The sequence below is a fragment of the Macrobrachium rosenbergii genome, chromosome 51 (assembly GCF_040412425.1).
Source record: "Macrobrachium rosenbergii isolate ZJJX-2024 chromosome 51, ASM4041242v1, whole genome shotgun sequence".
In the NCBI taxonomy this organism is placed as follows: domain Eukaryota; kingdom Metazoa; phylum Arthropoda; class Malacostraca; order Decapoda; family Palaemonidae; genus Macrobrachium; species Macrobrachium rosenbergii.
In genome coordinates, this window is record NC_089791.1 from 30,368,208 (window position 1) to 30,393,387 (window position 25,180).

The 25,180-nt window shown below is 35.9% G+C and overlaps 1 protein-coding gene across 2 annotated transcripts in view; it reads right to left on the bottom strand.

The window, feature by feature from the left end:
- The window catches only part of LOC136833249 (uncharacterized), a 105,083-nt gene that overhangs the window by 29,970 nt on the left and 49,933 nt on the right, over positions 1–25,180 (bottom strand). The window contains exons 2-12 of one of the 2 annotated variants that reach the window (XM_067095139.1): positions 21,388–21,565; positions 18,070–18,131; positions 16,431–16,466; positions 12,949–13,123; positions 12,502–12,636; positions 11,992–12,138; positions 9,024–9,092; positions 7,442–7,624; positions 5,300–5,476; positions 2,273–2,901; positions 941–1,056 (exon numbers count right to left, since the gene is read on the bottom strand). In XM_067095139.1, coding sequence (XP_066951240.1) covers positions 941–1,056; positions 2,273–2,901; positions 5,300–5,476; positions 7,442–7,624; positions 9,024–9,092; positions 11,992–12,138; positions 12,502–12,636; positions 12,949–13,123; positions 16,431–16,466; positions 18,070–18,131; positions 21,388–21,565 — 1,907 coding nt within the window. The remainder of the gene's footprint in view (positions 1–940; positions 1,057–2,272; positions 2,902–5,299; positions 5,477–7,441; positions 7,625–9,023; positions 9,093–11,991; positions 12,139–12,501; positions 12,637–12,948; positions 13,124–16,430; positions 16,467–18,069; positions 18,132–21,387; positions 21,566–25,180) is intronic. The other variant, XM_067095140.1, reaches the window with a different exon arrangement.

Sequence of the window (25,180 nt, forward strand, 5' to 3'; positions counted from 1 at the left end):
ATCCAAACTCTGTTCTTCTCAGCCTCTTCTAATGAATTTTAAGACAGTACATATTTCAGCACGTTACAATCATAGATACAGTACCTAAAATTGCACGTGATTTTCCTTACAAATCGATAACTTTTGCAACAAGATGCTTAGTAGCAAACTTCACTCTTTGATATCAAGTCATATTAACTAAAGTCACTACTGAGTTCTAAAACTGAAGCATCAATACAATACATACATATGTAGCCAGAGATAAAATCATTACAAATTACAAATAACTGACCAATGAGCTGAGGTAAAACCTAATTTTAAAGAAGGACCACTGAGTCCAGGTGAAAACCTAAACTATAAAAAAAGAGCAAAACCAGCCTGAAGGGAAAATCTTAATGTGCTCAGAAGAAGCAAACTATCCGAATAACAAGGAACAACTTAACTGGTTCTTGCAAAATGGACTAAAACAGGCCAAACCTGTCAAAAAAAAAAAATGGACAAGAAACGCTGGAACACACACACATCAATACTTTACAGGACATTTCATTGTTAACACAGTGCCTCTATACTATACCATTTGCGGTGGACTAGTGTATCAATAAGAAACAGCAAGTGAATCCCCTAAGAACGACAACTGTATTCCCACATGAAATTCCTACATCTCAAACTTTGGTTTTATAAATAATTCCCTAAGAACGACAACTGTATTCCCACAAGAAATTCCTACATCTCAAACTTTGGTTTTATAAATATAAAAAAAACTGATGAGATTTTTTTATCAAAAACAACGGGCACTTGCTTGTACCATTCTCCTCTTCCTCAACCAACATCAAATGCATCAAAACCTTGTTGAGTGATCCATGTTTTCAGGTTTTTAAGCTGGACAACAAACATACTCCAGATTTGAGGGACCACAATGCCACTTCCATGGAAAAAGAAAAACACCTCTGATTGTACTCACCATGCTCAGCAGCATTATCTTCGTCGCTGGAATCTTGTGCATCTTTGGTCTTGTCATCGTCTTTATTACGTATACGCTCTCTTCTGCTGGGCTTCTCCACAGCTTTGTTGTTCTCGCTGGGTGTGGAATACAGACGTAAATGTAAACACTAGAAATGACACGTATTTCAAGTCGGCAATCAAAAGAGAGCATTGGAATAAGCGACTTTTGACTGTAAACGTGGCCAGGCAAGCTATCCTCTAAAGACTTTTCTGCCAGTCCACTTGGGGACTTTTATAAGCTGATTTCTGATTATTATATTCCTACTATGTTTACTTATTTTAACTGCTGTCATTTAAAAAAAATTTACATTTATCAACAACCGAAAGAAATGTACAGATTTAACAATTTGAAATAACAGGTGGTACAAAGTTTGGTTACTGTTCTCATCATTAATTTTTTCTGTTATACAGTATTTCTTTTCATATTAATCACACTTTTATTCTCAGTTAACTTTCTATATACATTTATCTGCATTACGAAGGAAGAGAGAGAACCACTCTCCACAACGAAGACTTCATTTAGTTTTTTCATAATCTTTGTCCACCAAGGCCTATGTTTACAGAAACAGTCGCAAGTGGAAGGTAGCTTCAAATTACTCATACAAGCACCGTTAAAATTTAATAAGTGAAGCACAGTTCTAAATTAGTTCATGAGATGAAAAGATATTGAACACAGTATCTGATTTCCTTCCAGAAAAAGTTCCAATTAGAATATATTTAAACAGAACTAATACAATACCAAAATGTTACTTTGGTACATATCTTGCCCAAGTAATTATTAGTTCTTGAATTCTAAAGGAATTATGCTCTATAAGACACAGTAGAGTATTCTATCTTATTAAAGTAAAACACCTTAAGGGTCAACCTTAATTCATGACAAAACATCCCTTTAGGACCAATGCACTTCTCTTAAAAGATCTGTCTAAATTCAAAACAGCTTTAACAGTACCATACCAACAGGTAAGCTTGAACTTATAAATCCCTCGAAATACTTTGGGAGGTAAAAGCAAATGTTATTAATTTCATTCAAATATCATGCTCTCCTTCAATTTACTCTTCCCCAATTTACAATGACAGCAAACATTATTGCTTTTAATCTTAAATTCTCAACAAACTTCATTAACGACAACACTGATGGTTATCAATACTCACCTTTCACCACATAATCATTACAGTACTTTTAACAATATATCATCAATAGAAATACCTAAACATACCCAAGTACGTTCTCTATTTTAGTTATCAGGCAAAATAAAAACAGAACAAAGTAATCACTTCCCAAGACACACACCTGGCAGAAAGATTTTCCTTGTCCTTTTCTCGAACTTCTTGGTTACAGGTGTTGCTCGTCGTACTTGATTCACTGGTAGCAGGTCCCCCAGACGTAGCGAGATCCAGTCCCATGTTGGGACCTGGTGAAGTTGCAGGTGTGCTGGCCGAGGGACCAATGCTATTACTATCAACAATACCAGATGCACTGCCAGGCCTCGTGGTTGCTGGGGGTTGCTGGCTCTTTATTGCCGCTAGATTGCCTCTCGTGAGAACGCGGGTCGAGTTTTCACCAAACACTTCCACCACGGGTTGATTATTAGGCTTTTGTCTTCGCCTGATACGTCTTTTCACTAACATCTTATAGTTTTCTTTCTTTTTTGTAGAGTAATAAAACTGTATACAGTCACTGACAGATTTGCGTTCTAAATAACTACCTATCACAACAAAATTTTTGGGATTAAGCAAATACTTCTCCCGAAATATTTCTTTTTCTTGTTCGGTCCATATATTAATATTTTTGTGATCTTTATATTCCGTAATCGGGTCCTCTATCACACCATTTCTATTTGTATAACGATGTTTCCTTTTCCTCTCTTCCAAGAGGATAGGAGGGATGACGGCATATGCGCGCATTTTCTTATCTTCATTCTGAAATGTATTAAATGTTTTTATCAACAACTGACATTATTTTGTTCATGGTTACAACCTATGATCTGTGTAGTCCTTAGGAGAGACATAACAAAACAAAAGCTCTGACTCGTGACATTTTTCTATACTGCATTCGTGTGAAGTATACCAGATACAGCACTTTGTAAACATTACCCCTAAAATAAAAGGTTCCTTAGACAATATTATACTAAAAATGAATTCAGTTCTCCAATTATGATATATGGGAATTAAATAGTTATTACAAACTAATAAATGCTTCAATCATTTACTCAATACTACAAGTACAATAAATTAAAAGAATTGCATCATTTAGATATGTAGAAATTATGCAATATAAAAAAATTCTTTCTCATGACTTCTTCAGCAACAAAAATCTGTGAAAACACTTCATATTCAGTAATACTTAAATTTTTCAACAACTTGTACTAAAGAGATGATGTTATGTATGGTAAGTTGATATTAAGTAGAACTGTCAGCCAGGGACGTTAATTCAATTATACATATCTCTTATATGAGAATTCCTGCCACAGTGAAATCTAGTTCACCTAAAACCCACAAATACCAAATGTGTTTACTTGAAGGAAATAACACAAACAAATGATAAAATGTTCCATCAATATACAACAGATTACTTTTGTCCACATCTAATAAATAATTCTTATTCACATAAAATCATCCCAGAAGACCATTTAAATCTTCATATCTTTAACTAAACAATTACGCACAATGCTTTTAACCCATACAAACCAGCAGTATGGTTACCACTGTATTAATGAACTTGTTAAAAGTCACTGCACCATGCCTTTACCCCTGCACCAAGGGGATGAAGTCTGAATGAGATCTGGGACACTCTAATCCAACTTCTGACTGAGATCTGGGGCCGCTCTAATCCAACTTCTGACTGAGATCTGGGCCACTCTAATCCAACATCTGACTGAGATCTGGGCCACTCTAATCCAACATCTGACTAAGATCTGGGCCACTCTAATCAAACTTCTGACTGAGATCTGGGCTACTCTAATCCAACTTCTGCCTGAGATCTGAATATGGGGGCCATTCTAATCCAACTTCTGACTGAGAGCTGGGCCACTCTAATCCAACTTCTGACTGAGAGCTGGGCCACTCTAATCCAACTTCTGACTGAAAGCTGGGCCACTCTAATCCAACTTCTGGTTTAAATGTTTAAAAATACATATAAAATAATGAAACTATCATCCTTCCCAGTCCAAATTATATAGTGGAATGCTACTGAAGCTGGAGTAAGTGCAGGAAGACAAGAAAGGAATCCTAAGACTGCTAAATAACAAACTATTTTTTTTTTTTACTTTCTTCCTCTCTTCAATCCACTCCTGCAAGAGGCTTGTAAGCAATCAAATTTGTATTATGACACATGATGGCCTAAAATCGAGGATGCTTACAACTACACAGATCAATTCATTTGATATTCATACTGCCATTAAACTGGCTGGAAAATCCTTCAGAAATGGAAAATCCTCGTCAGGTTATGCAATCTAACAACCCCCATGAGGTCCCTTCTACCAAAAAATAACATTACTATCTCCTTCAATTACTAATCTCTTCAGAATCCTTCTCAGTGGTTGGCCCTTTGTAGGCCTAGCTTTGGTAAAATTTTTAAAATATCTACGGATAAACTTTTGTCACCATGCTGGCAAACAAACAAACAAATGGAACTAAAACAAATAGCTCCTTTGCAAAGGTAAGAATGTCCCTAATGCAGCTGGGTACAGGACGATTCACTTGCCAAACATGGGGAATGAATGGAAACCCTTCCATTAATATGAATTACTCTAATTCGGCAAATAATTAAAATACTACTGTAACCTGTTACATCTCAAGTTATCATCTGTTCATGGGAAACATCCAGTAACTTTGTCAGAGTATTCAACATAAAACAAACTGCAAAAAGAAATTTAAATAACTCCAACTTAGAGTAGTTCCTCTTTTGAGAGACCAGGAGCTACTGTGCATGAATAATGCTTTCAAAGATTGATTACCAAATATAGCATCCCCTTCCACAAACAATCAGCAATGTATACCACTATATTTCTGATACATTTCCAACTTCAAGGTCTTTTTCACACCACAATTTTCTAAACTTTCAATGTTTACACTGAAAGTAAAGTCCTTTTAATCTACAGGATAATCAATAGTTTGACAATACTGTACTTTCCGTTTCCCCATAATTATTTCTTGTGCTACCCTGTTCTCCAGTTGTGAAGCTTGATTTCAGATACTGGTCACATAAAAACAAGCTGTTAACTTCTTGTAGTTCACACTTCTGCACCAAGAGATCAATTGCTATCAAAGACACAACGAAGCAAATGTAATTCAAAACTGAACTCTAATCTAGTCTCACCTCTTGCTCCTGCAAGCCATCTAAAATTTCATCCATTTCAGCATCACTTTTGACTCTTGCACCAACCCTAGAGAATCTTTCCTTCTCTTCTCGCTGCTTTCTCAGCTCCGGGAAAACCTTCTCAAACAGCTCTCTATTTTTGGCTACCTTCTCCTTGTGCTTCTTGGAGTTCTCAACCTGAAAAGGGAGTAAGACATGAAGACCACATCTATTTCAAGACTAAGTAAACGCTCTGCAAATTATTGCTGAATAGATGTTGAGTCGATGCTCGTCACAAATTGAGGCTCATGTCTTGTCTTTATCTGACAAAATCTGAAGCAATAGACAAAGCATCACTGGACTCCATGATTGTCAAAGTATAAAGCGAGCCTTGTTTGAAAAAAAAAAAAAAAAAAAAAAAAAATTTATTCAAAAGCATACAACACAAAATGGGAATTCACTTAATGCCTTGTTTTTTTTAAAGAACTATCTCCATTTCAATCGGTTTATAATGTGGGAATCTATTATCCAAAGCTTGATGATTGTGAGGAACAATACTCTATTTACCAACCGGGCATTTTGAAGTTTACAGATTTTAGTCAATAAAGAATCCCTTCCAGTCACTTTACCTTAGTACCCTATCAAAAATATCAAAGTATCCATTTTGTTAACGAATGTACTGTAATGCCTTTATGCTGAGGACATAAGCCACCTCACCCAGGAGAAACTTCTTAGGTCCAACACTTAAGTTTTCTTTAGTGTTATCATTATTGTAATTACATCACTAAACAGTAATTAAAGAAGAATGCACACCAAAATTCTTAATTCAAAAAGCTAGCCAGAAGGATTAGTCTTTTAGTGAAGGGCAAGTTTTAATAAAGGAAAAAGCAGGAGTTATGCAGCCATGAGGGAACATAACAAAAACTACCAATGTTATCACAGAAAGCGCTGCATCTGGAGTGAAAGGAAACAAAGACAGATAAGAAAAACCCCTTTAAATACTACTTACAATGTGCCTCTGCCTAAACCATAGGCAAAAGCAACCCTCCCAATAAAAAAAAAAAAAAATGAGGTAAATGCTGAAGTCTACTGAATATTCACTATTTTTTCAACAACAATAAAATCAAAACTGACCAGGAAACTCGATAAACCAATCTCATCCTTTCTGTGCAAATGAGAGGTCAAACCTAAGAGCAACATTCTATAACATTCTATGGCATACCTGGCACTGAAATACCATTCAGAATAACACTCAAACACACCTACAATCCAGATACCTTCAAACTTTTCAAAACAGTTCTGTTGAAAAATTCAGCAACTCTTTACCTTCCATTTTATTTTCAAATACAGTACCTTCAAAAGAAATATTTACCCTTTCATTTTCTTGACTTTTATCAAGAGGTCACTATGGCCTCGAAAACTTGAAGGATTCATAACTGCTTTAAAACTAAAAATATTTAACACCTTTCTACCTTGAAACCCCAAATTTGAACTGCATACTTTTTGGACCACTTTTGGCTCTCATGCCTCATTGTGACTTCCCATACCAGACTGGTGAGATTTGTTGCAATTCTAAACTTTTTCTTTTTACAATTCAAGGGGCTAGTCATATGTTTGACCCTCCTTATTTTATCCAAATTCTGGACCTGCATGAAATGCATACACATGAATGACACCTGTCCAAGCAGTGACCTTTTTTCCCCCTTTTTTAACAAGGATTTAAGGGATGACTTAACCAAGCACTTCCTGGTACAAGTTGCAAAGATGGTGCTCAAAATTTCACACTGGGAGACTAAGAGCTCTGACTGCAATATATAATTATTGGCTGCAGGACACCTGTTAGACTTCAAACGCCTAAGGCTTCATATCCAATGTTGCCTTATAACTTGTGCTAATGAAAGGGCAGTATTATCAATGTACAGGATCTGTTACATTGACATAACAATTTTTTATTCATACTGGTTAAACAAGTCATGGTAATTTATGAATTTCACTTTTTGCATGAAATATACCGTGAAAATTAAAACCCTGAAAACCCATATTAAAAACATGGTTCCAGGAAGATGATGTTTAATCATTACATTCCGGGAGCTACAATATACGTAAAAGGCTTCACTATTTCTACGGTAAGTTCAGATACAAAAATGGCGTTTTAAAGTTTACCTTCTCTACTTTTTTTAACCATTCAGTCATCAGCTTGGAATAAGTTTGGGTCAGACTGTTGTCTCTCTCATTCTTGCTGGCCTGACGTCTCTTGAAGTTCTCCATCAGCCTTCTCTTGAATCCTGCATACTGCCGCTTGTTTGTCATGTACACCTCGGTATCCGTCGGTTGATGATAAAGGGGCTGAAAATCAAATAACTTCTATAAATTCATCAACTAAAAAGTTTCTTAAATCTGTCTTAACTTACACGTGTGGTATCTGCACCTTTTTTAAAACACTGCACATGCTTTTTCAATATTCAGTTTCCTCACAGCAAGTGATTCTCATAAAAACAATTGTCATAAAAACCACTAAATTTAATTTAACAGCTTTCCCCTATTCTGCTCTCTTCCCAAAAACTTTTACATACCAACCATGCATGCAAAAATGTTTCACAAGGACACAGATCTGTGTTTTTTTGGAATTCAATCAGTATGGGAAGTACAAGCAAGGAATAAATACAAACACGAAAGATGATAGAACAGAATACAATAATATTCTAGACCTTGTGCAAACTGTGTGCTTTCCCTCCCGGCCACTACTTACTTTCAGCAGTTCTAGTCTACAGCATTAATTGACTTTGAGAAGATTCACACAATTATCGAGTCGTGTAAACGTCACTGACCAAGTTTTCTTGCATTTGAAAAACAACTCAATAAATTACACCTACATTACAAGTGGCTCTGTATAAATTCAGGAAAATCTCTAATGTAAAACACTGCTACCAGTGATATGTCTCACAAAATTACTGTACTATTATTGTCATTATGAGCAGTAGTTTCCATGGCTTCAACAGGGAAATAAGCCCAGTATGGAAAAAGAAATAGAAAGGTACGGAATAACCTACTATAAGAAAAATGGCAAATGAATAAAGAATGAAAACTATGAAACGAGATGTGTATGAGCCCACTTAATAGTAAAGTATCTGTAGTAAGTACAAATATTTCACTACACAGAAATCTACTCAGACTTGAAATATATAAACTTCATTTTACTAGTCTGATTCAATCTTTTATTGTAAAGGTCATTAGGCAAACTTCTGTACAAATCTTGCTTCAAAATGAGCATTCACTTGTTATTTTGTTGTCTGAGGGTTTCCTTACTTACAAACAAAATGTTTTAAGTCAACAATGTAGCAGACCTAATTCTATGCTAACAGTAATCACACATATGATAATTATCAGTATACAATATTTTAATAATTTTGAAATATGAGCCATTATGAAACATATACCTCATGTCACAAAGAATTTTACTCCTTGATGTATTCCATGTTTAAAATTACTAAAGGACACTAATCTCTTCCCCGAGATGACCATAATTAACCAAATAACCCCCCAAAATTTTCAAGATCTGAACGTCAATCTTCAGCTCTTAATATACACAACAGTCACTCTAACAGGTTAGGGTGGTGGAACATCAATGGGAAACACCTGAATTACCCAAGTATGCAGCATTACGAAAAATTTAGGGAGACAGTCTTTTATGCTTCACTCGACTGGAAATGGGAAAAATGGCTCAAGTTAATTCTACGCAACTTACCAGTACGCTTTTCACTTCCGTCGGTGGTATTAACTTTACTAATATATTATGAGACTCCTCAGCCTTTTTCTGCAATGAAAGAGGAATAAGAATTAAAATCACCAGCCACAGGGTAGCCATATAAATATCAAAGAACACTTGCAAACAGACTAGACCAGGGACCCCCTTGCTTTGCAGACCCTAAAGCCTCCCTCTCGTTATCCCTACTGAATGGAAACCATATATATACAATAAAATCAATCACTTCAATAATTATTCTCTATTCCAAACACAAGACTGCAAAGCTACTAATGAATAAACGTTTTTTCACCCTACAGCTCGTTCTCTTTATAAGGAGTGATGCCAGAAAGATATCAATGAACACCAATGAAGATGTCAAAAGATGTCAGTGAATTATAATAAATAACGGACCAGGATGCCTTAAATGTCAATTTTTTTGTATCATGAGAAGAATATTTCTGAGCCTCTGAATATTAACCTTGACAGCCATCGGTTAGACAATAAATTTGAATGAACATCTGAAGATGTTTTTAATTTTCCTCTGAAAGACCTTGCATGACTGAGTTATCAATAAAGCACAGCAAAATACCTCTCAAAACATTTCGAATTTCAATTAAAAAAGTCTATTTTATTAAGTAACTAATAAAATATCACCCTTAAATAAGAATGAGTATTTGCAATACACGAGATAAAATCCACATCCATATGAGCTGCTTCAAAAACATGTTATGATATGTATATACACTTTTCTATAGCTAAAACGCCAAAAAGGCATTCACTGGCTTATAAACATAAATCCTGAGACTACTTATGATCAAGTAATGAAAACTGTTTATTAGTCTCAAATATCACTCAGTGATTTCATTAAATAAAATATAATACACGAATAAGTGTTATTTCACATTCAGGATTCACTTGTTGATAAGGGAAGTCAAAAGATTTTTTACATGCTTCACAAACTGCATAAGCACAGTTCTTCTCATCACTCTTTACAGTATGTCAATATGCTTTTAAATATGCTAACACTTGCAGCTTTAACATGGACTTTACTATAGCTAATATTCAAGGCTCTTTGCTGTTCAATGCGTCTTAACCTAATGTAAGTTAAGGTACTGGAAAAATGCAAAAATCTGATGGTTAGAAGTCAGCACTCAATGACTGTACTGATTTCCCGAGCAGCTATTTTCAGCTGAAAAATATTCATACGGAAGGTATAACCTGGTTACTTAAAAACACAGACCCATCTCTGGACAAGAAATAAGTAGCTGGCATCAAAAACACGTAGCTTATACTTTGGAATACTTTGGTAATGATTTATCTATAGAACCATGCATCCACCAAGATTCCAATCATGAATAAATCTTAATCATACTACCACTGACACGTTGCAGGTGAAACGACCTACTTAAGAAAAGTTCAGCTTCTGTAAAGTTACTTTTTGAGATTTAGCTGTCTTCCCTGTCAATGACTTTCCTAGGACTTAGAAAGATACTCTTTATTAATCTAGTATCTATATTTTAGCAAATTCGCTATCAACGATCAACGCTTAATCTACAAACAAATAAAAAAATTAAAGAAAGTCTCTCTCTCTCTTGTGACCATGTTTCTTACGGTACCCTAAGGGGTTTTTCATTCTTTAAATTGATTTAGACAGAACAGTCTCATACACTGTACATCACTATGTAAGTAGGACTGGCACTTGCTAATAATTAATTTTAAAAAACTCTTAAGCAGAACTCATGATTACTGATCTAGATCCAGAAATATAAGTATCTTTTTCTCCTCCAAAGAGTTAACCTAGAATAAACCAACAGCACAAATATCAAAACAGAATACAAAACCATTGTTTTAAAGATAATCAAACTGGCAGGGAGAAACTCGTCTTTATTTTAAATTAGTTCGATACCAGTGAGTCCAGTTTCTAAACTCCCAAATGGCTCACCTAATGGATTTTTACTTGAATGAGAGCTGAAAACTGCACCAAAGTCAAGTTACAGAAGCTGGACAGCTTGGCAAAAAATATAACAATTGGCAATGCAGCTGGGTCTGAATGAAACCTCTGGTATTATTAACATTGTGATTTGTTGGATACTCTGTAAGAGGTACTCCCTATGGAGGGCAGGAAGGAATTTAGATTAAAATTTAGATGCTCTGAATAAGTGACAGGGGATAAGGAACTATTAAACTGCAAATGGTGACTACAGAGGCAGTAGAAGGAAGGCTACAAGAATTATGAAATCAGACAAAGTGCACAAGAAACAGGAGAGATGAGAGACCTCATTTCATGTAGAGTTCCACACTGAGAGAATCTATTCTGAAGACATTTGTGTTTATGACAGAGGCACAGTGTCAACTCATGCTGGTTTTGGGAGGCTATGAAACTCTTGGATATACAGTATTTTCACTGGTATTTCTCTGACAATTCATACATGAATAACAGCTTCTTTAATTGAGTGGCTTTCTAGAGAGTTTATATCAAGAAACAATTCTCCATACCGTCTTTCCCATGCCTGAAATGTGCAACTAGATTTCAAAAGCTAAAAAGTATTTATGAGCTCCCTTTCTGTACCAAAAAAAGAGAGCATTCCAAAATTAGTATTTTACTGTAATTACAGATTTTTTCCAGTATAAGAGTAAACAGTACGCATTATTCAAGAGAACTTTAGTTCAAACAAGTGCATAAATATGTTGGAAACACCAGGCAGAAAAGACACTTTGCAAGTATCGACAAAATAGTCAAAGTGTATCACTAACAGTGTGGACAATCAACTCCACTGCCATTATTTTTGTACTTTTAAAGCAATTGTAAAAAATATCCCACAATGCCATGGAACACAATCAAGTCATTTTGTTTTCAGCAGTTCTTGGGATGATGAGATCAAAATGAGAAAGTCACAATGTAAGACAGCTCAGACAACAGAATAAAGTAAATCCTTTTAGAAACTGACAAAACATCAACCCTTCTTACCCTATTCTCCGCATAGATAATTTGGGCAATACTCTGATGCTTTGGCTCTTTGGTGTCTTCTTCAACTGCCGTTGGTCCGTCACCTTTTTGTGCCGCTTGCTCTAGTTCGCCTTCCTTTTTCCGAAGCTTAGCTATGCTCGATTCCGCCTGAAATACAAGATCAGGTTTAAGGCCTCTCAAAAGGGAACCAGAACACTTATTCCACATTCCAACAGAATATCAGGATTTTGTCTGACTTTTATCTCAAGATTTTAGGGTCTTGTTGCTGCAAGTGCATAACTTCACTAAATATTTCAACTTTTCCTAATGTTACTGACATCAATATTATTGTCAAAATTATCTACATTTCACAAATATTCAACATTACTCTCCTGATTCTACAATATATGACCAAGTTATAAACAACATTATTCTATTGATGATTCTACACTATATGCACAAGTTATGAACAACATTAATCTACTGATTCTACAACATATGCACAAGTTTTGAACATCAACGGGGCCATACCTTCGCAATTTCTCTGTCTACTTGTTCTATACGTTTTAACAAATCATCTTTGGTGGACCGGAGTGGGGATTCATCTCTAGGGTCGGACGGCAGCGTTGGGGAGATGGCTTCTACTTGTGGGGTGTATGTGGACTCCTGAAAGGTATACCACAACAATCAGGGAGAGACTCCAAAATGAGCACTTTACAAACATACATCTTGTAAAACTTAAACCACATATCTGCTCAATATCAACTTGCTGGCTCAGTGCTTAAAATAATTGGAGCAATTTCTGGGTATAGGAGAGATGCTCATTTGACAAAGCTAAATTTATATATAGATACTACAGCATCAACTTCAGTGAAATAGCATCTGTTAAGCTAGAACACTAATTCTCGTTCCAGTTTTCAGGTCAAAATATATTTCCTTCCATAAACAGTTAGACCCCCATTCAGCATCTTAACTAACCCGGCTGCTGTGGTTGTTGTCCGAGGTATCGATGACGAGGGGAACTCGTGCGCTGTCTTGCTTGCTAGGTTGGGAGAGCTTTATCCTTTTACTGGAGTCCATGGTGGTATTAACAGCTAACGGGTTACCAGCCACACCAGGCATCATGTCAGTACGGCCGTGGGCTGCGTACGGCCTGAAAAGGGCAAAGACAGGTCACTTTCACCGTCGAAACAATGCACAAGGCTTTCCAGCAACTGAATAATTTCTCCGCCTTTCCCGGACGTGTCCTGTAGGAAAAGTGAAAAACAATATAGAAGTGCCAGAGATCTTGGGGGTGGTGGAATACTTTTCAAAATCGAGAAATTTCCTATCCATCAAATCACTGTGACTTTATTCTTTCATTTCACTGCCATGCTGTGGCCAGGACAGCCACATTTGCAATACCCTCATCAAAACTTCACAGTTACTTTATTCAAAGTCTCCCATCTGAAAGAAGCCCGGCCATCACCTTCCAAGATTCCAGCACAACTATAGTTGCTGCAAAACAATCCCAATTCCTGTAGTTCCCTATAATAAGAGGCAACTACCTATGCAGAGCTTTGAACCTCATGTTTCTAAATTACTCTATGTAACAACATTCAAAATAAAATTAAAATCATACTGAACAACACAAAAAGAAGATAGGAAACTCCCAATTACAGATTGTACAACAGAGTACAAAATATGAACTGAAAGGTGTGATGAAAAAATAGAAACATATTCGTACTGTAGAGTACTATGATATTCCAAAGACAACAAATGGCAGTGTGTGACAGAGGGTGGACTTGCTATCGTGAGTAACTGCAATTACACATTCACTGTTCAAGTGCGGGGAAAGCATCCACAAGGGAAAGGGGAACTGATGAACAACTCAAGGGAAGCACTGGTGGAATACAGAGAGAAAAAGCAAATTCTATTAAAACACCAAAAATAACCAAATGATTTGTATAAAACGAACGAACTCAAAAGAAATAAACTGGAGAACAACACTGATTATGGTATCATTCAGCTTTACGCATCAACTTTTTTACGCAGGATCTCTTAAAAAGCGACAGCTGTTCACTGGCATAACAAAACAATGTGAAGGCTTTAAGTTGATTTCCTGCCTCAATACTTTACAAATCAAGAGCTTCACAAAAGCTTTTCTTCATTAAAAAGAAAGAAAAACAAAACTCACTTTACAAGAATTAAATCTCAAGTGTTCTCCCCAAACGAACGAAAAAGAATTTTTGCCGGCTAAACTTTTCAAAAGAACGAAAAAGAAATTTTGCCCGCTAAACTTTCAAAAGAATAACAGACGTGACAGTTCTAGCACTTATGATCTATTCACTTACGATATAACAACATCCAGTGTAAACTGACTGCTAACACAGTATAACCAAGTGAATATAAACAGCTAATAGACAAAACAGGAAAATACACAATGCAATACACGGAGCCAAAAACAATGGCAGCTCAAGAAATATGAACAGACCACACAAATCAAATTACAGGAAATAAATAAAACAAGAAAAAAAAACACAAAACATAATCAATATGTAACACACTGGAAAGCAAGAACTATGTATAATAATAAAATTTCAACTTAAGAATTGGAAGATTCATCATGAACGTTCTGTGGCAATCACTGTTCTTAGTCAAACTGCCTGCGTATATAATCATCGTCGTTCAACTTCTAATAATCATCGTTCAACTCCTACAGGTAATGAACATCTTGCAAAGCATAAATAATATAGTTACTTGTACTTGCAACATTATGTAATAACGCTCTCTGCCACAATTCCCTAGTGATAATGAAATCCTTTATGATAGTATTTGCAATAGTGAAGGTATACATACTAGAATCATTTTAAAAAAATGTTAGATGGAGATTGGCCATAAGAAACAAGCTTCACATAACAAGGTGACAGTGTTAGTTAGTACCACTGAAACAAGAGTGAAGATGTAAATTTCAAGAAATATTTGCTGTTTTAGATATAGAGGACAGCACTTCTAAATATGCATTTTACCCTAACTTTCCTTTAAGCAACACTTATTAGGGACTTAGAATGGCTGCTTGCATAGAAGAATGGCTAAGTAAAACGTATAAAAGTACAAAATACTCTACAGTGGGAGTGTTTTCCCTCTTAAAAATAGAAAGAGGGAAAAACATGAATAAATTTATGTACAGCAGTTGACATTAAGATGAGAAGTGCCAGAAACAAGGTTAAGATGAAGAAAAGTCAGTAAAGAGATGATGATGACACAAGCCACATTTGAAACTCCTTTGGTGCTTGGCCAAATGATTTGTTTTTAGGATAGGCTAAAGACGTTGGAGAACTACGCTAAAAGTGACCATGAGTGGCAGATGAGACGTTGAGGCAGAAGGAAATTAAGCTGAGGGGTATGGGAATGCTGCAATGTGATGTGAAAATGATGGATAAGGTAGAGTTTTAAGTGACAGTGAGTACTTTAAACATCCTTGATATAATGGAAAAGCAAGGAATATGCATTGCTCTGCCTTGCAGCATCTTCAACATTATGTTCTGAATGACTGTGATACCATCAAGATCACCAGGGGTCCCTACTGCAGATAAATGAATATTAAATATTACAGGCAAAATCCAGGCATAGAGACTGAGAAACCATTGTGATGTCTACATTAAAGAGTACAGTACAGTGATCTCAATCTCTGGGCCAATCAGGCGACTCTCAGAGTGAAATTCAGCGATTGTGTTACAGGTATATTATTTCAGGATATGGAATCGTCTCTTGTGAACACATGGACAAATTTGTCTGAGCCTGATAATACAAAACCAGTGGTAGGTATACTAATAAAAAAAAATTTCAAACTGTGAAGGCTGTAAAGTGATGTCCCAGAGTTCTTCCTAGTAACTGTGCTTTTCATTCCTTTCAGCCAATTAACCACCATTGGTTTTGGGTGGTCAAATAAATGCATAACATAACCTTCCTTACTATCAATAACTTGATCTTTTCTCTCCATTTCCCTCCTTATATATATAACTAATAACGATCTGCAGGCACATTTGTTTGTGATTTTTCTCTTCCAATTCTAGCCGACTGATTCCTTAGTATGCATAGCTCTGCCTTTCTCATGCGCCACAAACAGCATATATATATGGCATATATCATTTGTTCATATATACATAAATATATATGGAGTATTTCTAGCATTCATAATATACTGCATATATTTATACATATATATGTATACGGAATCAAGTTCTGATAAACTGCAACAAATGAGAACAGATAAAACGAATATAACAATCACCACAATGTAAATGAGAGAATAATAATAATAATAATAATAATAATTAATAATAATAATAATAACCATAATGAAAACAAATATGCTAAGGGGTAAATGGCTATGGTAAAGGGGGAAAAAGAATGAAGGAATATATAGAAATCTATTCATCAATGTTCATTATTATTATTTTCTTCGATGTATCACATACCATAAGATATCGGCCCCTCCACCTCTCGCGTATGGCCTGCCGGAGGGAGGGTGGTACAGTTAGCGGGATGGATCTTGCGATCCATTGTTAATCAGAATCACAACACAACGGATCAACATAATGGTACGCACGGTGCGCGATACTAGGCCTATTGCACCATTCGAGAATCGCCTCAGCGTAAACTACTGTATTTGAAATTGCCAATACTATTTTCACCCATACTTAACCCTCACAACATTTAACTCTTTACTGAACCAGACTCTCAAGCACTGGGATTCAGGAACTGTGTGCAATCTGCAATACTGCGCACCAAATGCTTGCTCTAGGAAATACATGCAAACTTTTCAAGGCTTAAGTAAGAAAAAAATTGCAATTTTAACCTGCGTGAGTATGAGCTGAAGGCCATACTCAATTATCAGATAACCTAAATTACCTTGAGTTGAGTTTTTTCTCTTGAAAAGATTGCAAAGGGCTGTGAAACAGCACATAAGCTGAATGCAAAGAGTGTAAGCTTATCAAAAGTCTAAATCTATTGTTCTTTTTCTCAAATGAATGAAGGCAAAGTACATTCTACTTATCAAGTTAGCTCCCAAACACACATGTTATCCCTTTATTCCACATAGATTATTTATCCACGCCCTACCTAAAATTAAACCTGTCTAAGCACAAAATGTTTTTGTTCATAAATTACCAAATTTTGGTAGTTTTATGCCAAACCTAAATAACTTCCCTTGACCTACATTGCACCCACACTAAACTCGCAACACTAGCCGTTTAAACCAAGCACAGTTCACAGGCAATTTTCCTACAGGCTGACATTAAATAAAAAATCTCACAAATACACAACTTTAGAGACCTACATTCTACTATGACTGATTCCACAAATATTCAGCTAAAACAGAAATCTCTCAATTCAACTGCTAAGCCTGAGTACAATCAAGAAGAGCCTGACAAGTCTGGGAAGCATGCCAGTCTCCAAAACCCATGCAAGCATGGCAGTGCTAGACAGGACTCTACATAATGAAATATCTCAACCGGAACCAGGCTATATTTCAAAGCCTTGATGAAAAAGAGCTGCCAAAATACCAAACATCACCAAAATCAATCACTGTAATCCAACTCTTTTAACTTCAAGTCATCTTCTCTGTATTTTTATTTCCAACATCATACCTGAACATTAGCTTGTACTGATTCTGTTTACTGAAACACAATCCATTCAACACATTCAATACCTAAGCCACTTGCAAATAAACATTTGCCTGGTGTAAGACCACCTTAAACATCCCTTTTTCTATACTGAACAAGACTTTACCAGTATAAAACGACACTATTCTCGCATGGGAAAAAAATCAAAGCTCTAACTGACCTTCACATACTACGAGCATAAGGGTTTTCAACTATTTTGTTCAACATGTACAGCCTTAAATACAGCACCAACATTCCCTAGGTCCTAGAACAATGGTAAGCTAAAATCCTAAGAAAGGTCAAGCACTACAGAGATAAAAAGGAACAGAGGAATACAGAAGTCTTTGTTTTGTCCCTTCAGACAACAGTCCTCCTATTATCCAAAATCCTTATGTCTTTCAATGACTGATGATGCCCTGTTCTCCCATACAAGACATACGCGAGCCCTTCTTACCCGTACGGTCCCAAAATGGTTGGTCTTCTTGGCCCATGTGGAAGCATCACTGGACGGTCAGACTGCAAAGAAACGAGAAACACATTATTATTTAAAAGCATTTAGTTACCCACCAATCAAGCTCAATAAATGATTGAACCGGTTCAAATTTTGGGCACAGACAACACAGTCGCATAACTTACAGCCACTTTGTACCAGAATAGTGAATATCATGACAGCTGTTATCCATAACTTTCACATATTCACATGGGAGAAACCAAAACAACTGTCAACTTCCTTAGCAAACTTCCACAATACAATGCTCCTTTTGTGAAAAAAGAAAACATAAGAGCAGAAGTTGTGGTAATTTATTAAAAAGAGAATGAAACAGAAAAGCAATTTTTTATGACATTAAGCTCCCTCCACAGTTTTATAACACTACTGGGGAACTTGAACACCCAACTAACCCCCTTCCAGCATCATCCCCTAAACTCCACAATGTATAGAAATAACCAAGACTGAATGTCCTCTAAGAACCAGTTGAATCATTGCACTGGAATGTAATATCGCTAAATATTTTTGCACCAAGTTTACAGATATTCCCTATGCTTCTAAAGAAGATGAGACACCGCTGCTGTGAAGATGAAACAGCATTGGTTAAGCTGTGTATAAATGCAAATTCAAGTTCTGAGTTCTCACTGAATGCATCACAACAGAACTCGGGTAACATAAGCCAACTTGTACTCTTAAGCAGTATGTCATTAAATTATGATAGAATGAATGTATACATACAAACGAACGTATACTGTACTGTACACCATAAAACAAAGCTGGAAATAAACAGGACAAGGAATTTTAATGTAACAATTGACTCGTGGCAATAACCATGCTGTGTAGCCACATTTCAGGATTCTGTAGCAGAGTATATGAATAAACTAGCCACATTTCAGGATTCTGTAGTAGCAGATTATATCAATAAATCAGCCACATTTCAGGATTCTGTAGCAGAGTATATGAATAAACTAGCCACATTTCAGGATTCTGTAGCAGAGTACATCAATAAATCTCAAAGTTCAAAAAAACTGTTAATAACAATCAAGAATATAATTCTCATTAACCAAATCATAAAAGAAATACTAAGCAGCAACTATTGTACACATGAAGATGACAATGCATAACAGTGGTTACCACCAGACAGCTTTCTTCCCAACCGATAATAATGCCCGTGGTTATCTGTAACAAACCCATACCACAAACACGTAGGGGCCTCCTGATAAAGGATGAATTAAACATTCTGGTAACAAAACAGACAATAAACCCAAGATACAAATTCACAGCATTTGACTGGCATGATGCAACAATTTCATCTATCAAAAGGCAGACCTATTGTAATTTTCAATCATATCTCAGGACACTTTTCAGTGACTCATCATCATCAGATAATTATTGTATTCCACCTCTTGTTTTTTTGGCCTGTAATCATATCAAAAGCTACTGATAAGATCTTATCTCTTTTACTGCTTTTTTTGGCACTTATATACATCTATCTTTGCTTACATCATACATAATTCATTGGGTGGAACTGACCTCCCTTCAATGTTAGAAACATCTGACATCACTCATAAGATATCCAATAACAGTAGTAGTTCATATTTTGCAAAGGTTTTTGTAGAAAGTAAAAAATGGATCTTCTTGCAAAAAGAATAATAGGAAAAAGACATCAGAAGTTACTAAAGCTTTAACTCCATTAGAAAGAAAAGGGTAATCACATCATTCCAGCTGTGAATGAATGGCTTCATCTAATATTACTGAGACAATTTCTGAACACTGATAGCATTCTCAAACTAACAAAAGCCAAAAATGTGAGGAAGGTAACTAACCATAAAGAATGAAATTGTGGGATGTTAAAAGTATGTACACTAGCTTTTTATTTTTTGGTGGTACTTTGGGGCATGGGTTTGGCCTTGGGGCAACTGTTGGTTGGAAGATATGAATAATAGGTTCTCCAGCCTTCGGTGAATGGCTGCGTGGGTCTAGCTTTTAAGATTTAATGGAAACTGCAAGCAGAAAGGCTCTTGCCAAGTATACAAGAGGAAAAAATGGAAGTGGTTGCCTGGCAGTATAATGAAAGAATGGAAAGGATTGTGCAGTTGTACACAGCCAATGAAAGTGGCAGGACACATGCCTAATGTTTCAAGCTACAAAAACACTGCACTGTACCAGGAAAGGCACCAAATGGAAGTTTAGTAAGAAGAAAAATTTAAGTGTGAAATACAGATATTTCACTCATACAGAGCTACAATATGGCTCAAACTATGACAACATATGTGGTTTATTTGAGCAGAAAACCATAAACATGGGCTCCTTATATTTGATGTCAGACCATGTGTATCACCTTGGAGTAAAGTATGGAAAGAACATTAGTCACCGACTAAATCTGATGTTCTTAAATTAACTACCATAGCATATGGACATCAACAGTTTCAAGAGCCATAACACCACTGGAAATAATAGCATGGCATAACTCCAGCAAGTGAATGAATGAATGGCCCTATCCAACACTACAGTTTATATTGCTTGAAATCAAAAACAAATGATCACACACACACACACACACACACAGAGAGAGAGAGAGAGAGAGAGAGAGAGAGAGAGAGAGAGAGAGCACTTTGGTGTGAAGGCCAAGACAAGATCTACGGAGACCAGTAGGTCAGCAGAACAATACTAAAGCAGAATACTAAAAAGTAAATGCCCTAAGTCATGGATAGAAAATTAAACTTTTCAATGGTCTGAATGGGGAACAATGGCCAGGATCTTCTTTCTGTCAACATATTACAAGAAAACAGTGTTTTCCTACAAGTGTCTTTTTACAAAAGCATGATTTACTGTATATGATCTATGTTTAAAAGACATTCCACACATTCTGATACTTTGGGATCTACAAAGTTTAGGCCGACTTCAGTTTTATTCAGCAATTTACTTCTGGCAAGCCAGTGTTCTCAAGGTACGTACACAGATCAGGTCTCCCCTGGGAGTGTATTTGGATCCAAAAAATGTCTTTTGAAGGCCAAAATCATAAAAATGGTTCTGAGACAGCTGTGACCTTAAATTCTGTACTACACATGAAAATGGTGCTGAGAAAAGCTATTCAGTAAGAGGTTCAAAAGGAGAGGCATCAACAGATACCAGGACAAGCTAAGGAACAACTGGTGAGCCATCCATAATGAAGCTGATGGCACTTGCATAACCATAGTTTATTCCTTGCTGGAGACCAGGGCATGAACTCGATCACTAATGGGGTCACTGTAAATCTTAAATAATTAGCAACGAATCACTTACCGCTGGTCTGATGTAGTGAGGTTCCCGTGGGTAAATGTAGGGTTGCTGGATGTATCGGCTACCACCACCTCCGCCCACGTGAGTTTCCCCAGCGGCCGGGTACGCTGGGTAACCACCAGCACCAGCCCTCGAACCCATGGGTGGTGATATAGGTGTCTTATACGGTGAACCTTCGTGCCTGCAAGAAAAGGAGGAAATTAATGAAATGGGAACTGTGCCTGCTGTGATCAAAATCCAAATATTGAAAAATACTCATAGTAGCTTGAGTCTTGAAATGGAGAAACAAATCCACGTTGTGTGTGGGTACTTATATTTAAAAATAACCCTCTACAGGGAGACGGATTCCCAAACACACTCTGTAGAGGTTTATTTTTTTAAAATATAAGTACCCACACATAACTGAGGATTTGTTCCTACAATCCAAATATTATTCTATCAACGGTACAAAATAGTTCTTTACAAACACCAGTGGAACAAAATGCTTTTCTTCTTTCACTAGGAATGTTCAATATCCATTAATTTACAACTGAAGAAACCTTGTTCATGAGGTTGATACAAATGAGACTGACTACGAAGTGTTTTGTAATGAGACTGACTATGAAGTGTTCTGTAATGAGACTGACTATGAGGTGCTCTGTAATGAGACTGTCTATGAAGTGTTCTGTAATGAGACTGACTATGAAGTGTTCTGTAATGAGGCTGACTATGAAGTGTTCTGTAATGAAACTGACCATGCAGTGTTCTGCAATGAAACTGACCATGAAGTGTTCTGTAATGAGACTGACCATGCAGTGTTCTGTAATGAGACTGACTATGAAGTGTTCTGTAATGAGGCTGACTATGAAGTGTTCTGTAATGAGGCTGACTATGAAGTGTTCTGTAATGAGACTGACTGAAGTGTTCTGTAATGAACTGTCTATGAAGTGTACTGTAATGAAACTGACTATGAAGTGTTCTGTAATGAGACTGTCATTATGAAGTGTCTGTAATGCGACTGTCTATGAAGTGTTCTGTAACAAGACTGATTATGAAGTGTTCTGTAATGAGACTGACTTATGAAGTGTTCTGTAATGAGACTGACTTTGAAGTGTTCTGTAATGAGACTGTCTATGAAGTGTTCTGTAATGAGACTGACTATGAAGTGTTCTATTATAGCAGCAGTACCATAGATCATGTTCTCATCACCTTTAATATAAAAATTAATCAAAATCTAACTGCACCAATCCTTACACTGCCTTCATATAATTTACTGAAAAAGGCAGTACAACAATTTAATCCCATATTAGTAATGTAACCATACCACCTTGTTTCTTTTGTTTGCTAAACACAGTAAAACTAGGACAAAAAAAAAAAAAAAAAAAAAAAAAATTAAAAATGCGCCGAAGTTTCTTCAGCACAATGGAGTTTTCTGTACAGCCGCTACAGTATATAATCAAGACCACCGAAAATAGATCCATCTTTCGATGGCCTTCGCATCACACTTTATGAGTTGCAGCCCATGAAACTTTAACCACGGCCCAATGGTGGCCTATCCTATATCGTTGCCGGAAGCACGATTATGGCTAGCTTTAACCTTAAATAAAATAAAAATTTGGTATGATTGATGATTGAAGGGTGGATGATCAACATACCAATTTGCAGGCCTCTAGCCTGAATAGATTTTAAGACCTGAGGGCGGACAGAAAAAGCGTGGACAGAAAAAAAGTGCGGAGGGACCGACAAAGCCGGCACAACAGTTTTCTTTTACAGAAAACTAAAAAGGCAATTTGATGCAAATATCTCCCAAACAACAAACCTAAGCTGCATAACAAGATGGATGCAATTTCTTATTCCATTTTTTCCTCGCTTTTCAGTTGCATTGCATGATCAGTCATTTAGAACTGATCACAAAATTAACATAACTTCTAAAATCAAGCAATGTAAATGAAGCCGATTTACTGCTGAGCAATAAAGGTGAACATTCTAATGGGCTCACACTGGCGTGAGTGCAAGCTACCTGAGTTGAATAACTTGTTGCAGGAAGAGAAAAGGTCCTCTCCTTTTCTGTACCCTTTTTTCATCAGCTGGCCTGATGCAATAAGATGCAGCACACAAACATATACCCAGAGATTTATAATCTACATTAAATCATCATATACCAAAACTTACATACACAACTGGCAAGTGTGATATTGAGTGATTTAATGTGGGTATAATTTTTTCATGCAAGTGTGATATTGAGTGATTTAATGTGGGTATAATTTTTTCATGGTTTTGTGACGAGAACATGGCCCAGCCACTGAAAAAATTTCCAAGTGGACCTCAGCCCAAATTTCAAATAAATTTCAGGATAAATTATTTTATGATGCATAACTTATGGTATATGAGTGTTGCCATATATTCGAAGTGAATGGTGTTACAATTTTTTTTCTTTTTGGGGGTGTCACAATACTGGTCTATGGGAGGTCTCATTCTAAATTATGGACACGGCAATGTTATACTATTTCACTGCTTACATCTTATATATATATCTAATAATATAAAGCTGGTCTCTTTGTTATTTTAAAGCTAAATGCTTTGTCCTTTGTTAAAGTGTGTTAAAAATGGAAAAAAACAAAAAGTCAAAATTACACTTTGAAACAGCCGTAAGTTTCCAGCCATGACGTCATCTGATGGGTATGGCAACAGAACTGACGTCACTTGATGTCATGAGACTCTGACAAAGTGTTAAGAAAACCTTTATTGAAAAACTAGTGACTACGGTCAAGACTGAAGCTTTTTCTGCTTAAGTTCAAACTTGATTTTACTATTCATTTTGAAGAGTTTGCATTCCCTCCAAATCTACTAATATCTTTCCTTTCTGTATTTCATTCAACAGCGACGAAGTTAAAAAAAATATATAATTCAGATGTCACCCACAAAACTCCTTCCTTTCAAAATCGCTTACTTTGTAAAAATAAAATGCATTTTCGCTATATTTTCTTCATACCTGGAGGAAATATGATGCTTGAACATACGATATGAATAACAGACATGTACGAATCTATCATTTCAATCTATTGAATACAGTACAATATTTTCTTTTCAAAGCCCAACTCTTTCACGCAAACAGATACGTACTTTACTTCCACATTCAGACTCGCCAAAACTGACAGCTGTGAACTGTATTCAATAAACTGCTGAATTATAGACCATACTGACCATTACAACATCGGCTGACTCGAGAAATGTAACACTATTTTCTCGAATAAAGTTAAATCTCTTAAAATGTATGTGTAATCCCCTTAGGTTTTTTTCCTGGTTGAAATAAAGTTTAGTTATTGACTTCTCTCTAGATGTAGGCGAGTAAATACCGTAGATTTTATCTACTCGTTGTACAAAGTTCACAATCTTCAGAAACCACAAGATTTGTTGAACAGTCTACATGCGAAGATATATTATATATATATATGTTTTTTTTTTTAAATTATTAGCTCTTGACATTCTATGCGCAACGCATGTTTTATTTTAAGTGTATAATAATATAAGTTCTACCAAACATAAGTTCTACGTTCAACATCCGTAGATTTTCTCATGGCTCAAGACCATAACTCACAAAGTCATGATACTGAACAGTTTTGCTTTAAAAATGTAATATTCACCGATTTTATTATTTATATATATATATATATATATATATATATATATATATATATATATATATATATATATATATATATATATATATATATACACACACACACACACACTCCTCCTTGAATCAGTAATTGAAGGTTTGAATGTGACAATGATTAATACTTTTTCTCTTCCTCTC